Source organism: Mauremys mutica, chromosome 1 (assembly GCF_020497125.1).
Source record: "Mauremys mutica isolate MM-2020 ecotype Southern chromosome 1, ASM2049712v1, whole genome shotgun sequence".
NCBI classification, from domain to species: Eukaryota; Metazoa; Chordata; order Testudines; family Geoemydidae; genus Mauremys; species Mauremys mutica.
This window is the reverse complement of record NC_059072.1, coordinates 317,186,180-317,203,614: the sequence shown is the minus strand read 5'-3', so window position 1 is coordinate 317,203,614 and position 17,435 is coordinate 317,186,180. Positions and strand designations below refer to the sequence as shown.

The window sequence follows — 17,435 nt, the reverse complement described above, 5'->3', positions numbered from 1 at the left end:
GGAGCACATGACTTATGAGGAGAGGCTGAGGGAACTGAGATTGTTTAGCCTGCAGAAGAGAAGACTGAGGGGGGATTTGATAGCTGCTTTCAACTACCTGAAAGGGGGTTCCAAAGAGGATGGATCTAGACTGTTCTCAGTGGTAGAAGATGACAGAACAAGGAGTACTGGTCTCAAGTTGCAGAGGGGGAGGTTTAGGTTGGACATTAGGAAAAACTTTTTCACTAGTTGGGTGGTGAAGAACTGGAATGGGTTACCTAGGGAGGTGGTGGAATCTCCTTCCTTAGAGGTTTTTAAGGTCGGGCTTGACAAAGCCCTGGCTGGGATGATTTAGTTGGGAATCGGTCCTGCTTTGAGCAGGGGGTTGGACTAGATGACCTCCTGAGGTCCCTTCCAACCCTGAGATTCTATGATTCTATGTAACAGGCCTATGACTGTAAGTGACTCCCATAGCAGCTGTCTCAAGTCTTGGAGGAATCACATGTGAGAGATAAGTGCCGTATTTGTAAAAACTTTTGGCCCTGGACTCAGAGCAGGATATTCATTTACGGGCTCCTCATGGAGTCCGCCCTTTGTCCAGCTTCCGTGCCGTCCAGCCAGGACTCGCAGAGTACCTTGGCCTCGGTGCGCCGCCAGCACAGGGCTCCGCTTGGCACCGTTCCTCATCACCGGTGCCCAAAAAGAAGGCGAGAAAGTACAGCTCCCAGGCACCAGGCAAGAAGGGCCATGGGTCATTGGGCAAGGGACCCGCTTTGGGCTGCCCAGCCACTCTGGAGCCACACATTCGTGCCTCCTCAGTTGGGACTCGTAGCCCCTTAGAAGGTCCACCACTGACTCCAGGGAGTGGTATGGGACCTAAACCCCAGATGGCACCGACGCCTTCCCAAGTTCCCCCGGTGCCAACAGAGCAGAGGCCTCCACCCACGCTGCCGATGCAGCACATACTGCATGAATCAGCAAAGGCTCCCCACAAGGACAAGCCAGCTGCTAAGACCCTTCAGTGGGCAGTGAAGTGCCGCTGATCCCCCAAACGAAGCAGTGCTCTCCATCTTCACACTGCAGATCTCCAGAGTTGCAGCCCAGATCCTCTGGGGCTCATCCTCAGCCACGGACACCACAATTGCGGTCCCCACCATCTCAACATGGATTGTCTAGAGAGTGGTTCTCAAACTTCCGTATTGGTGACCCGTTCCACACAGCAAGCCTCTGTGTGTGACACCTCCCCCCTTATAAATTAAAAACACTTAAAAAAATTAACACTACTATAAATGCTGGAGGTGAAGCGGGATTTTTGGGTGGAGAGTGACAGCTCACGACCTCCCACATAATAACCTTGCAACCCTCTGAGGGGTCGCAACCCCCCAGTTTGAGAGCCCCTGGCCTAGAGGGAGATGCTGGTCTCCGTACTACCGGCACCAGTCGCCCTCCCATCATCCTCTTGATGCAGATCCTATGGACCAATTCCCTCGTTCCGGAGAGCCTTCCCTCCGCCTGCAGGCACCACTCCAACAGCTCCCATTGGCTGCGGTTCTCAGCCAATGGGAGCTCCGGAGCTAGTGCTCAGGGTGGGTGCAGTGTGTAGAGCTGCCTGCTGCGTCTCTACCTAGGAGCAGCCAGGACAGGTCATCTACCTTGTGTCTCTGATTCCGGGACCAGCATTGCCAGAACAATACTGCAGACAAAAATAGAAGAGAAGTAGACGCTTATGAGAATAACGTCTGCAGTTACACTAACTCTCTTAATCCTCATGCTGCAGGGTATGAGCTGATATCCAGCTGGAGTGATGAATCATACATTTATATTCCACTTTTCATCCAGAAAGATCCCAATACACTTTACCCAACATATTTATAAATGTATTATTCTCTTCTCCAGCCAGTGAGGTAGATTCATCTCCTGTTTGACTTATGGGCGCTTACAGTACACAGCACTATGTACAACTGTTCAAAACCAACTTCAGGTCTAGTTTTAGAGCAGTAGTTCTCAACCTTTTTTGGGCTCAGGACCCATTTGTAAATGTTTATGGCCTGTTGGGACCCAGTAAATTGTCTGAGGGTGGAGGCCCTGGGGTGGTTTCAGTTGGCTCCTGTCCCCAGGGGTGGTGGTGGGGAGTTGGCTTCTGTCCAGCACTCACCCCACAATGGCAGCTCCTGAAGCTTCAGGCATTGCAACGTCTGGGCTTGCAGTGCCACTCAGGTTTGTCCCCGTCCTCCTGACTGGACAAAATTTGTGTGAGTGGAGTTGTGACCTGCCTCATGGGGTTGCAGTGCCCCTCACTCAAATTTGGCCTATCCAGACTCCCGTCGTCATGACCGCTGGGCTAAACCTGAGTAGTGCTGTGATCCCAGAGGTTGCAGTGCCTGGAGTGGGGCGGCGAGCCCAGCCAGCCCCGTGGGACAGGAGATGCTGCGCATCTCTTTGAAACATTCTGGTGACCCAATTTTGGGTCCTGACCCACATGTTGATAACTCTCTGATTTAGAGTGCAGGTAATGTAATTACCTAGATTAGAGGACACTTGCATTCCTACCTGTTGTAAAAATTACTGTGGGACTTTTAATTACCATAAGCAGTAAAGGCCTATTTTTTTCTCATTTGAAAGATGCTTCTCTTGGTATCATTTCTCCCCTACCATCATGTTTAAGCACTTGTTCAATACTGATTCAAAAGGAAGTGTGTCACTTTACTGAATCGACATTTGGGCTTTCTAAAGCACGCGTTACTAAAGGCACTTCCAAGTATCTACCAAACCTCAACTCTGCTTAGCTATGAGATCTGTTGTGATGTTGAGATATGGATGCTAATAGGGGTCAGGAAGAATCGTTACCCTTATATTTTATTATTGCACAGAATAGTTTAATGACTTTGCAGCATCCTCTGAAGCACAGGTATTGACAGCTCTCAAAGACAGGGTACCAGACTGCAGGGTCAATTGGTCTGTTCTGGTATGGCAGTGCCTGGGGCATTGCAGTGATAATTCTGAGGACAGTGCTAGATGTAGTAAAGCTTTTCAGTAATGAGCTCCTACTTAGAATGTAAACTCTTGGGAACAGGGATAGCCTTTTTGTTAGGAGTGTACAGTGCCTCGCACAATGGTGCCCCAATTCCTGATTGGCAATACAAATAATCACAGTAAAATAGTTATTGTTCAGACACGTGCGATTACGTCTCAAGCAAAACTGACCACAACACTTTACTTTTGTAAGAAGGCTTGCATAATATGATTTTATTAAGTTGCTATGGGGAAGATAATTTTCTTACCAACAGTTTAAGGGATTCCTGTAAATTTAAGGTTGTGAATGATAGTTTTTATGTCTGAGGGAAAACAAAGATACATAAAAAGAACAAGAGAAGGAAAAGTGACATGGTAGTAAACCAATTATTTCTCAAACAGTGAAATAGTTCTTATCAAGTCAGGAGGAGAAGGGGGGCTTTCTAAAATACTAATAGGTCTGCTGAGTATTAATCATGAAGTATTTTGTTTTATGTTTTTATATAAAAATGTGCATTGATTTTTTTTTAAAACAAATGTATTTCTTTATTCCTTTAAATGGGTTCTTCTATTCATTTGTTTACTCTAGTAAAGGATACTTCCAAGGAAGTTTCCAGTGCACAAACAGCAAAGTAGATATTGGATTTATCCTTGGGAGCGTTGTTCTCCAGTACATCCCCATTTGCTGCTAAACGTACCATAAGTGAAACTGTCTAGTTCAGACACTGCCATATCTATAAATCTACTACTAAATTAGTAATTGTATAAAGCTATCTAATTTTCATTATTCATCTCTAGGGATATATTTTCAGAGGTATACATACAGATTTAGCCTTGTGACTCCCATTAACATCAATGGAAGTTATGTAAATCTGTGCACTGAAAATGTATGCTTTTAGATAGCAAATAATTTATATTCATAAGCTTTCATTGCAGATTCTTTTCAAGTAGTCATTATCTTTTTGTGTGTGTGCGCGTGGTGGGCCTGGAGGTAAAATAAGGCTGTGAGGGAGAAATGGAGGACATCAGGGAAAAACTATAGTTATTAGTTGTTTGCAGTGTTGCTGTTGCCCCCTGTGTTGGTCCTAGGATATGAGAGACAAGTATGCCTTATGGGTAACAATTTGTCCCAACTTGTATTTAGCTTAGACACTCTGGTTACCGTCCCCAGACGGGAAGTGCTCTGTGAAACTTGAAAGCTTGTTCTGGCCCCAAACATAGTTATGCCTTCCACTACACCATGAGCACAAACTTGTCAAAGCCCGACATGGAGTGAGTTAGGATTGCACATTTAATGAGTCACGGAGGTGGTCTCAGAGTCATTGGTGGAGGCAAGTATGAAAAGAACTAACATTTATGTGGACACGGCGGCAAAGTGGGGACAGACACATATATGGAATTAAGTGGCAGGCCACAACATTTCTTAAACTTTAACACAGGGGAGGGTAGCTACCTGCTTATCACCCGTACTTTCCTATACCAGCATGGGCGGCGGGTGAACTGTGGGCTCAGGCAGGTTAGCCCCCACTCCACCCCTTGTGCCTGAGGCCCCGCCCCCCTGCCCCTGCTGGAGCCCAGCACCTCCAACCCCAGAATGCCAGGCAGGCAGCACAGCCCGGAGCGCTGGATGGGTAGGCAGTGCGTGCACTGGCTCCAGCCGTCTGTAGTCCCTGGCTGCAGGCCAGCCCCCATTAGTCTCAGCCGAGGGCTCAGACCATGGGGGAAGAGTTGCAAAACACTGGGAAGCAGGAAGGGGTCTGGGGGTGGAGCAAGGGCAGGCCACACAAGGCTGTTTTGGGAGGCTCAGCCTCACCTGGCCTTTGATACCTGCTGCCCATGTATAACGCATTTAATTTGTTCCAGTGCAGGGGTTACAGGTCTCCATATCATGTAACCTGTAATTTGGGGTAGGTTATCCTCAGCTATCCCCCAGGACGCAACTCTCTGAGTCCTAGGACTTTAACAATAACAAATGTGCTTTGGTGTGGAGGAGGGATTAAAAAATAGATATTTAACCTCTGAATATTTCTTCCTTGGATTACAGTAGTAGAAATTTTGAACTGAAACTAAATTAGTTAAAAGTTTTTCTGACACTGTTTTCTTCTCTGTGCTCTTTGTTCACAGTTTCCTTTCTTTTCCTTGAAATTACTTCTCTTCTTTTTCTCTTTCATTGTCGTTCCTTCCATTTCTCTGCATTTCTTTATGAATTAGTCTCCCATCTTCACTCCTTCCTCTTGTAGCAATTCTGTGGTTATCCTAGCAGCTTTATCCCGAAGGACTTAAAAGTGACACCACAGTCTGATAGGTTGTCTTGATAAAGTGTTATAAAAGTGTTTTTCCTTTTCTAAAGTAAATTAAGAATATTTATTTTCTCCAAGATAGTCTTCTTGCAGGATATGAAAATTAGAATGCATGCCCCCTCCAACAGAGGGGCAGTCCTGTAGGTGCTATCTGGGTGGTGGTTGTACATAATGCATTCCCTGTGGTGCACCAGTAGCATTGTGAAACTGTTCAGCAATGCTGTGGCTACAGGCATACTGATAGAACTGCTTGGGGTCTGATGTAATAGCAGTATTACAACTCTTGTTGTTTTTATCAATTTTGGGGGTGGTTTTTTACCTGTCTCATGAAAACCAGATGAAAGGCTGCCAACTGATTAATTTTTCCTTATTCAAAATGGCCACCATCTCTGATTATTGTCAATGAAACTGAAGACCGCAAGATGGTAGACTACAGGGAAGTGACAATCTGCAAGTTGAAGTGAGGCTGCCCGTAATAAAAGTGGCTGCTATCTCCCATTGTTTTCAGTGAGACTGAAGCCATGTCCTCAGGCATGATGGCTGCCACTCTGTGGTTCAGCAGGCTAGTCAGGACATGTGGACTGTGAGGAGCAGCATAGACACGGTGAAAGGTAGATAGTGGGAATGAGAGGGGAAAGGTGGTAGATTTAGGGTGTGCAGTAGAAAGGGGGGCACAGGAGGAGAGGGGTGGAGAGGAGAGTGGAGGAGGATGGTCTGTCATAGTGATGGGCAAAGAAGAGTATGTGTGGTGGGGCTCAGTGAGTGTTGCCCAGTCTCAGGTAGAGAAGTGGGAGGAGGTTAGAGAAATGTTGCTTCTTGCAAAAGGCTAAATCAATTCCATATTTTTACTATGACATTATCGCTTATGTGATTAATATAAGATAGACTAAACCCCATGATTTGATGGGTTTTAAAATCTCATGTTTTGGGGGGCCAGTCTCATGATTTTTGATCTCTTGAGGTTGGCAATACTATAATACCATGACAAATTTAGTGTTCTACTTTCATAGAAACAAACAGTTAAAACAGAGGCTCTTTAAGAAAATAAAACAATTGTATATATGTATATGCATTTTTATTATTAATTAAATAAATCAGTTATGATTTTATGTCTTGCTTTTCCCCCTCAAAGTTCTCTTTAGCAGTGGTCTGGAACTTATGTTTATTTCTGTTTTCTTTAAATATTTTTATTTCCTTTGTTCACAGAATTACAAGAAATTGTATTTGTCATCCAGAGTCAGAGTAACTCTTTTCATTCAAAAAGAGCAGAAGATTTAGAGAGCAATATTTTAAAACAGGCTGAAGAGCTTGGAAAGGTATGTGTAGATAAAATATACTGCGTGCTGCTTACATATGTCTGTACAACATTTTACTACCTTTCTACTGAGCCTATTTTTATAATGCATTTTATTTTGTTAGCGTATCTCATGGCTTGTCTACATAGTGCATTAGTTTATATCAGAGAGCTGTAAATTGTAATGCGTACTAACTGTGTGGACCTTTCCGTTGTGCACATTTAATGTAGTACTGTTTTAAATGAATGCACATTAGGGAGATTTTAGTGCACACTAGAAGAGTCCACGTGGCCCAGTTAGTGCACGACATGCTAGTGCACACTAGAACTTACACCTTTCTTATGCAGACTAGCTAACCATGTAGACGAGCCCTCAGAATACATTTGTTTACTCTTCTCTGTGCACTTTCTGAGGACATTGTTTAAGCTCAAGGATATCACTGATGGCATATGATGATGATCACCAAGTGGGTTTTTCATGTTGAATTACATACTGTAATGAATAAAGTATGTAAAACTCTTTGTGTGTGGGTGGAATTTGATCTGAAATGATAAAAGAAGTTGTTGAATGGAAAAAGCTTACAAATAGGATCTAATGGTATAAGTTTTTAGTTTTTTGTATGTTTTTTCTAATGAACTAGGTACATCAGTTTAAGTTAATATGAAGGATCACTTTCAGGGGCACACCTTAACATTTGTAATGCATCTTCATTTGCTTTGGAATAGCTTTTGTCTGCATTTTTATCACATAAATGTATTATCACTGGTTTAGAATGAGCATTAGTCAGAAATTTGGATCACAGAACCTTAGCTTAGAGCTAAAATTGATTTTTGTAAACCATAGTTGTTCAAAAATCTTAAAATAATTTCTCTTCCTCATTTTTTGATCCTTTAAAATAAAATTTTATATTTTAAATAAAATTGTGAAGTAACATACTGCGGTGGGGGTTACTGAACTGAACTTTTGTCTCTAGTAAACTGGGTTCAAAAAGTTATTATTAAAAAAAAAAGTGCTATATGTTATGCTCATACAAAGAACACATGATCTTTTCAGGAGAAGGCAACACAGCATTTATTGAAAATGCAACAGTTAGCATATGCTTCTCTCTCGCGCGCACACACACACACCCCTCCCTCTCTCTCTCTCTCTGCCAGTTGATGTTTATAGTTACCAGTCCGTTGTACCTGGAGTCAATCTAATGGCCAGTTAGATTGAGCACGAGTGAGGAGCTGGGCTCTTACGATGCTCCGAGGCTTTGCAGGACTGAACCCAGAGTTCCATGGCAAAACACCCCAGGTTTATCGTTGTAAATTCCCATTTGAGTCCATGCATTTTGCAATGTCATCCTGTAATCATTAGTCTTTAAGTGGTGTTATCATTTGATGGTTATTGTCGGGCTTCCCATTATTATCTCCTATTTGTTGTCTCGCCTTTGGGGGTGCCTGTCAATGCTGCTAACATGTTTAGCATCAGATACAATGAATGTTTTCTGATTGTCTCCTGGTCTTTCCAAGTCTTTCACTTTTTCTTGACCATCTGGACATTTGTGATGGCTTTCACACCTTATCTTTTCCTGATGCATGCATTCCTCATTCACACAGACAATCTCTTACAGAAACCTTCAAAGGTATACAGACAGCATTTTATATTCAGCAGAATACATTGTAAATCAAGCCTTGCTAAATCTTATAACTAAAACAATTCACATTGGGGCTTCAGGCCCTCAACATTCCTCTAATCTCCTTAACATAGATACAATACAAGATCCTGTCTCTTGCTTACTAAAACTTTAAAACAAAGAAATGTATATTTAACTAGCATGCTTAATTTATAATACATATAGGAAACCATAGTAGACATTATAACTTATCCTAAAACAAAAGGGTGACCATAATCAGTCATAAGGATTGTTCTGGTCTGTCATTCCTTTGTGCTATTCAAAAAGGGTGGCTGACAGGATGAACTCAAGTCATACATTAATTCTCATGGGACATTATAAAATCCTGCTCCTACATATGTGCACTAAATCTCTAGGATTCTTGCTGCCCTTGTATGAAATGCTTCCTAATTATGTATTTACCTGAGCTGATCAATACTATATTAATAAATATGTTCTAACTGCCCTTTTTACAGGCCCCATTTCTGTAATTGCATCCATGCAGGCAGTCCTTGCACCCACATGGAGCTTCTGTTAACTTCAGTGGGCTCCTTGCTTGGGTATATTTGCACAGATCCAATGGCAGGAACAAGGTGTTGGCTACTAAAAATGGATTCCTGGTAAACTTTGTTAATGTTGACACCTCAGAATGTCACTGGCTGGGAGCTAGAAAAATCAACAAGAGGGAGCATAGATATGTTCATCAAGAGGAAATATTGACATGCTTGTTTACACAAGGGAAGGAAGAGAGGTTAACATTCCGTAAGTAGGCAATAATCTTGTAGCTGGGAGCAACTCTCACATCTGAATGAACTAAAGTGGTTTTTTTTTAGTATTGGGTTTATTTTTGCAAGTAAAGAGGATCCCAAAGTGCTTTAGAAAAATGATCCCTTCATCCTAGATTGAAATGGAAACACTTTTCAGATGTAACAACACCTGCTTAACAGTCCACGTGACGATTTAGGACAGGAAGTGAGGAAAACGATAGCAAACTGAAAACTTTTATGTCCAGAACCTGACGGGGGAGGGGAAGAATGAGAAAAAAGGCAGCAAAATACAGAAAAAAGTTCACCAACCTCTTTGTATTCCTTGTGTCTCTGTTTTCCTGTCGTCACTTTCAAATACAGTAGCCTCAACCGTTGTGAATAAGACCATGAGTATTGGTCACTGAAGGGAAAAATCTTTGAAATCTCTGTGCATTGAAATTTGGAGTTCAGACTTCCATTTAAAAGAATATGTTCAAGGGGATTACTGTCAGATCATACTGAAGTAAGTCCCTGATAATATGCATCTTAAGCATTTACAGTTAGTGAGTTTTAAAATTGGAAAAAATAAAACCTGTCGCCTGTATTTATTTTGTTTACAGAACTACAATGAATGGTTTAAAAGTCACTGCATTGTTTGCATCCACTCAAAAAGTTTCCTATTATTGTTTGATTTATTTTTTATTTTACATTTCACATTTTAAAAATTTAATCCTACCTATTTTATACTATCATTCAGGTTACCACTAGATGTCAGCGTTGCTTTAATTGTTAAAATGAAGTTGATGCATATTACTTAGCTATAAAATGTTTTTTCCAATATTTTTTCATATTAAGCAATGATTAAAACCTAGTGATGAGGAAAATTTCTTATGTTCTTTACCAGTTTTTTAAGCTATACAGTGGAGCATAATAAAAATAGAAATACAAATAGGAATAACATGTCAACTATGAGGAAAATAGTCGGTAGAGCATATTATAATATTTGGACTTGGCTCACCCCAGGAATTTAGAAACACTGCTACTTCTGGAAATAGCTAACTTTACAGCTGAAACAGCCTGTAAAAATATTGCCCCTTTAAAATTACCAAATCACTCTGGACTACTAATGGAGTTTTTGAAGCAGTAGTAGTAGTTTGATTGCCTCTAGGGGCTGATAAAACTACCTTGGAAGACAGGGAGACTGTGTATCAAGTTGATCTAGTTACGGCAGATGAAACATGCTCTTATTATCAGAGCCTTCAGGTTACAGAAAACTCTGAAACTAATACATTACGTTTGTAAACATGTTACGTTTGCACCAAACTGCAGTGGTGTAAAGTTTCTGGAACTCGGGTGTCATTAATACATAAGTGTACTTGAACATGAAGTTTACAAAGCTTATAAGAGTGCAAGAATATAATTTTAAGTCCTTTTCATTCAGTCTTCATTGCCTTTGTTTTCCAGGATGTTGCATGGGATTAATATGTATAAATGCTATTGTATAAAACAAACTTCATATATCTTTATAATACACAGTATTTGTGCCACAGTGCTTTGCTTGTTATGAGCAGAGATTCTAAAAATCCATTTGCCACAGAAAAAATGTGAAAAAATATAGACTTTGCATTTTTACAGGGAATCTTTAGTTTTTACATTTTGTGGGGGGAAAAAACCACCGTATATTAACTATTAACTAAATTTTGCTGAAAGGTAGTGTGACCATATTTCCCAAAGTGAAAATGGGAGACTACATACGGCTGGCCTGAGGTGTCCTGGGCTGGTGATTACAGCCCAAACCCTGTCGCCGCTGGGGCAAAATCTGGGGCAAAATCAATACTTGGTCCTGCTAGTGAAGGCAGCAGGCTGGACTCAATGACCTTCAAGGTCCCTTCCAGTTCTAGGAGATAGGATATCTCCTTTAATTTATTTTATTTATTTAATTTATTTATACTCCATAATGCTAATCTTTTGCTACAGCCTAAATCCGACTTTCATATATTTCTAGTCCTGTGTATGAGAGAGAGAAATTTATAGAGTTGCCCCTTTAGTCTGAACTAAATTTTGCAGGGTTCTTTTCATTAGGAATAGAAGTTTGTGGCACAAGTCAGGTACAGTCTTGGTGTAATCTCATTTATGTATTTTTAAAAAAAGTCAGTACTGTTTCTCTGAACACAGTAGAAACAGCTGTATCCTCGCTCAGAAATCCCCTAGTCTGGGACTCCAGTGAGCTCTGTGCCCAAGAAGTTCTGTCCTCCTGCTTCCTTTCAGGGTAACAGTCACAGCTTTCTCTTGCCTGTCTGCCACTAGTGTGCATAGTCTGCAAATCACTATTGTGGGGGAATTCTACGCCAAAGAATTAAAAATTCTGTGTACAATATTTTAAAATTCTGCATATTTTATTTTTCAAAGTAACACTATATAAACATGTCAGTTTCAGTTCTTTTGGTAATTTATTTCAGAATACCTATCAGCAACTTTGTCTAATAGTACAGACACAAAAAAGTTCCTCCAGGAGTAGAGTGTTAAGGAAACCCCTACGACAACCCAGTTCATGCTTCTTTGCTCCCTCCCCCCAGAGCCCAGTAGGGGGGCCAGACACCCTCTCCCTACCAGAGTCCAGCTTTGGCCCCCCTTAGCACAGACACTTGCATGGACTAGCTGCAGGCCTCCCTGTCCAGACACACGCACCCCCTCCCCCCAGACTCCAGCTGTGCCCCCCTCCAGACACTTACCCCCCCAGACACTCGCATGCCCTCCCTCCCAGACCCCAGGGATCCAGAGGGAGAAATAGCCTGATGCTGGGTCCTGGGCTTGTGTGGAGTTTCCTGAACGCTGTCTCCTTCCTTCAGGGCATGCTAGGAACTGCAACTGCCAGGAACCCTCCAGCTCCCCACTCCCATCCCCAGTGTCTTCTACTTGTGAGCATGCCCTGCCAGGGCCAGCAGTGGTGCAGAATTCCCCCAGGAGTATTAACCTACTGGGCTGCTTAGTATCTTGAGCAGCAATCTCTGTTTGCAGCTGTATTTACTACATAAGAAGTTGGATTTGCTCCTCCCCTTGAGTCTGAAAGAGGATGCTTGACACACCCATAGGCTTTAATGAGGTGTTTGTGGTTTTGAATCCAAGGGTCTGCTGATGACGCACCTTTCAGTGTAAGGATATTAGGCACCTGTGAACATTTGCAACATTTAATTTGAAAAATTAATTAAGCAAATGTTACATTGTTGTCTTCGTTCTATGCATACCCATTTTTTAAAATAGCTATTTCTGTAACCACAATGCTTTAATTGCCTTGTTACATATAAAAAGTAAAAGGGTTTCTTTGCTTTATGTGCCTAGTGTATTGTTTTCTATCTTTGCAAGGAAAAGAGCTAGACTTCTTTTTAAATGAAAGGTGAAATTCTCTTTCATGAGGTCCTATGTTGGCTCTATTAAGAGAGGACTTGTCACAAAGGCCAGAAACGAAGTGGTTCTTGGAGTATTTTTCAGTGTGGATTCTACTGTAGGTATGCATGAGTCTAATGCATGTGAGGTCGGAGTTCATTTAATAGTCATGTCCACTGGGCCTGCACATGCACCTTTGTGCAAGGATATAAAGGGCAGAGTGGATGTAACCCTCCTTCAGTTCTTTCTTACCTGTGGCAGAGAGATGGAACCTCACAAGTGTCTCATCTGCTACTTTTGAGATTCATACTTACCTTTTAGGCATTTCTTCACCCTCCTTATTTCTGTTCATTTTTAATTTGAACGTTCCTTAAAAGCCAAAACTTTCTGTACACACCCCTTTGCAGCAAAGCAAGACAACCCAGGCCAACTGCCATGGTGAACTCTAAAACTTGTATAAGCCCTGCCCAACTTGTGATGGGTGATGACTTTAAGGCTTTTCAGGATCTTCTCAGCTCTCATTGCGGAGACCCTGAATATTGAAACGATGGTCATACAGGCAAAGTCACACAGAAGTTCTTTGAGATCTTGAATGTGGACACAAGAACAAATGGATATAAACTGGCCATGAACAAATTTAGACTCTAAATTAGGCAAAGTTTTCTAACCATCAGAGGAGTATAGTTCTGGCACAGTGTTCCTAAGGGAGCAGTGGGGGCATAAAACCTAACCTAACTCAGGACTGAGTTTGATAAGTTTATGGAGGGGATGTTATGATGGGAATATCTACAATTGCATGTGACCCACCGGTGACTGCCAGCAGCAAAAATCCCCAGTGGCCAAAAATGGAACAATAGATGAGGAAGGCTCTGAGTTACTACAGAATTCTTTCCCAGGCATCTTCCTGGTGGGTCTTGCTCACATGCTCATGGCCTGATTGCCATATTTGGGTTCAGGAAGGAATATTCCCCCCTGGTCAGATTGGGAGACCCTGGGGAGGTTTCGCCTTTCTCTGCAGCATGGGGCATGAGTCACTTGCAGCTTTAAGCTAGTGAAAATGGTGGAGTCTCTGTAACTTGAAGTCTTTAAACCATGTGTAACAGGGCATAGCAGAGCCCCCTTTGCTCCTGCCTCTGCTCTGCTCCAAAAACCACCCAGAGACCTTCAGGTTCAGCAATCAACGGTGCAGTTTATCTACAGCGTGCAATCCCACCATCTTCTCATCCTATACAGCTTGGAATTTTCAGCCTCGAGGACTCCTTAGCCTCTGCACCCAGGAGGGAAGAGCTACCACTCTCCTTCCCCTCTCTGGCTTCCCCCCTGCTTCCTTCCTCTGGGCTTGTATATAGCCCCTTGCTGATTAAGCTGGCAGCTGTTTCCCCTTTGTCAATCAGGTGCAGGTTTCTCCAGCCAGCTCCAATTTACCTCCCTTAATTGGAGCTGGCGTGACAGAGGGCTGGCTCAGGAGTTCCTGCCCAGCACACTCTCATCGTGATTTGAGGACTTCAGTAACTCAGCCAGAGGTTAGGGGTCTGTTATAGGAGTTGGTGGGTGAGGTTTAATGGCCTGCAATGTGCAGAAGGTCAAACTAGGTAATCATGATGGTCCCTTCTGACCTTAAAGTCTATGAGACTTCATCAGCCTCAGCCAAAATTGCTCTTCCTATAAATGAGGGCATACTGGACCTAGCCAAAAGGCTCTGGCAAGCTCCAGCCACCATCCAGACCATGTCCAAACAGGTGGAGAAGCACTATCATATGCCCCCCAAAAAACTTGGATCACTTTTATTCCCACCCAAACCCAGGTTCATTGGTAGTTGTAGCAGTGCAGGAAAAGTCAAAAATCAACAAAAGGCATGCCCAGGAACAAGGACCGCCCCCTAAAAGCTAGATGTGTTTGGGTCATCTGCCTTATTGAAGCTCAGTGTGGCAAACTTTCAGGCATTATTTGCGAAATGTAATTTCCTTGTGTGATAGAAGGTGATCACTTGGTGAAAGCGCCACAGGATTAAAGGGAGGAATTAAAGGAGATTATCAGAGAAGGTGAAATGGTGACCAGAACAGCAGGACAGGAAGCCATGGATGATTCTGATGGCCACGAATTTGATGACCACAGTTCTGACCATGAGATTTGCCTCTTGGCTGTAAGCATCCAGTATACCAATACAGGCTCATTTGACCCCGTACAGATTCAAGGCCCTTGGTCCCCAGATGACAATTAATTGCATATGAAAGTCCTGCAGCTCAAAGTCCTCAGATTGGCCTGTATATCGTGTCCCTACATGTTCTCCGGAACTCAGTGGTGCAAATATTCACAAACATGACAACTGTGCACTACTTAAACAATGGGATGCTCATTTCTCTCATCTCTGTCTGGAAGCCATCAAGCTCTGGACATGGTGATGTTTCAATGGGTGACCACATTGGTCCTTCACCTTCTAGGGGTCAGCAACAACTTGACCAGTATCTTAAGCAGGCAGTCGATGACCAGCCATGAATGGTCCTTGCACAGATCAATTGGAAGACTGATATTCTGCTGTTGAGGAATCTCCTTGTCCCCCCTCCCCCCGACTATTTTGCCTCCAAAACCAACACCAAATGTCAAAATTCTTCTTCCAGAGGAGGACTAAGCTGATGATTGTTGCCAGATGCCTTCCTTCTACGGTGGAACAGAGACTTACTCTACACTTTTCCACTGATTCCTCGAGGATATCTAAGATCAGGAGAGAGAGGACCATGGTGGTTGTTGCCCTGTATTGGGAGAGGCAGTCTTGACTGACAAACCTGTTACAAATGCCTGTTCAGTCTCCAATTGAGCTCCTACTTCATCTAGATCTGATCTCATGACACAATGGCCAGATACTCCATCCAGACCTGGAAATACTACATCAGAGAGCATGATTGTTGGATAGTTAAATACCATGAATAGACACTACTCTGTATAGGTCCAGGAAATTTTGGCTCAGAACAGGAAAAATCTAAATGGAACAGGTTCTCAATATGGGCAGCCCAGTATGGTTGGGTCCCTGTCCAAGACTTGATACTGAAGATGCTTGACTACCTACTACACTTAGAACAGCCTGGCCTGTTGTTGTTCTCTAATAGTCCACTTCACAGTAGCTTCAGCTTGCCACCTGCCTGTACAGTTGTCAAGGTGGATTTAAATAAAGGCGATATAAATCACTAGGTGGAAAGCCTTTTTATATAAATCATCGATTTTAATCACCTTTTCCATTTGTACTTTTATTTTCTAAAGAACGGTCCATTGTCATTGGTTCATATAGCGATTAAAACAAGTTATATACAGTGAAATAAAGCCTTTACACTAGATTTGGTGCATCTTTTTGCTACTTAGGAAGGTACACTAACTAAACATTTAATTAAGCAATTACATAGCTTAATAGTTTCAGATTCTTATTGTACATTTTTAGTAAGTTAGAAAATGAATGATATTGTTTATTTACTAGATAATTAACTTTTGGTCATGATTTGTGTCAAGCTTCATTAGTATGGTAACTGTAATTTTAAAAAATCTATTTTTTAAAGCAACCTTAAATGTTTTGGGTACATAAGCTCTTTGCAAAATTTTTTTCACATTTACAGCTAAATGAGTTATTAAAGGAACAGAGGGATTAACTGTAGTCAGTGAATTAAGATGATAATTGCAGGTCAGGCGCATTTGAAAATTTTCCCAGGCTGAATGAAAGTGATTGGAGCTTAAGTTCCTACTTGCCTAAGGCTATGTCTACACTAGAGAGCTTACAGCAGTGCAGCTGTAACATCTCTAGTGTAGCCGCACTAAGCAGATGAGAGAGAGCTCTCTTGTCTACATAACTACCGCTGCTCATTGGGGATAGATTAATTATGTTGACGGAAGAAGCTCTCCCACTGACATAGCGTTGTCCATACCAGCGCTTATGGCAGTGTGACTTATGTTGCTCAGGGGTTTGTTTTTTTTCACATCCCTGAGCGACATAAGTTATACTGACATAGGCTATGTCTACACCACTACTTAAGTCTCTTGAAAATAAAATGAGTCTCCTAAGTTACTTAGGCCTGGTCTACACTACGGTTTTAGGTCAAATTTAGCAGCGTTACCTCAAATGAAATTTGTTCAGTAGAACCAGCAGCTGCTCTGTAAAAATGACATTCTTGCAAAAGCAACTGTGAAACTGACCAGAGAGTCAGTTTCAGGGAGCCCTTGCAGGGCTCCCAGGTTCCACAGCACTGGGGCAGCCCTGCCCCGCAGATTTCCCTTAAGCAGGGGACATGAGGACTTCCAGACTCCTGGGCTGTCTAGAATCCCAGGGAGCCAACTGGTCCTTGAATCTGGAAGCCTTCGGGTCTTTGGCCCCAGGGCAGTCTGCATAGTGGGGCTGCCCTGGAACTGCAGGCCATGTTAACCCAACCCAGGAATTCCAGGCTCCCGGTTCAGTGACAGTGAGCCCAGAAGCCGTGGTAGCTCACTGTCAGACCAGGATGTGGAGGTTGTGGCTAGTGGTTGGAGCAGGAGTCAGGCAGCCAGGTATTGGAATCCAGGGTCAAAGGCTAGATGTCAGAGTCCGAGGCCAGGAATCGGAGCTGAGAGTCAGAGCCAGGTTATCTGGAGTCAGGCAAGGCTGGGTCCAAGGCAGGAGCAGGGTGGGAGCAAGGCTAGGAACAAGCAGGCACAAGAGCTGTTTCAGCTATGGGCAGATGCTTTGAAGAGCCATCATACTGCTGCTTCTGGGCTTAGGAGCTGGTCTATTGACTTTTCCCACCAATAATACAGAGTAGCTAGTCAGGCAGCCTGCGACAGGCAAGCTGCACTTGTTGTCCAGAGACTGCTGCAGGTCCAGATTCCTTACACTCCCAGCTCCAAGGTAGGGAGCTTGGAAACCCTGGCATGGTTGGGCTGTCCCAGAGCTGCAGACCCTACAAGCCTGGGGTCCACAGCCCCCAGAGCAGATTGCATGGCAAGTCTCCATATCAGTCTGCCAGGCAAGCTGGCAGAGAACCCTGCCTGTGGTTGGCTGAAAGTTCATTGAACCAGACTTGATTATTTTTTAGAGAAATTTTGGGTT

The 17,435-nt window shown here is 42.9% G+C and overlaps 1 protein-coding gene across 10 annotated transcripts in view; it reads left to right on the top strand.

Annotated features, from left to right (window-relative positions):
* B3GLCT (beta 3-glucosyltransferase) overlaps positions 1-17,435 on the top strand; it is a 143,874-nt gene that overhangs the window by 33,952 nt on the left and 92,487 nt on the right. For all 10 annotated transcript variants that reach the window (XM_045016436.1, XM_045016428.1, XM_045016449.1 and 7 more), the window contains one exon: positions 6,498-6,607. In XM_045016436.1, the coding sequence (XP_044872371.1) occupies positions 6,498-6,607 (110 nt within the window). The remainder of the gene's footprint in view (positions 1-6,497; positions 6,608-17,435) is intronic.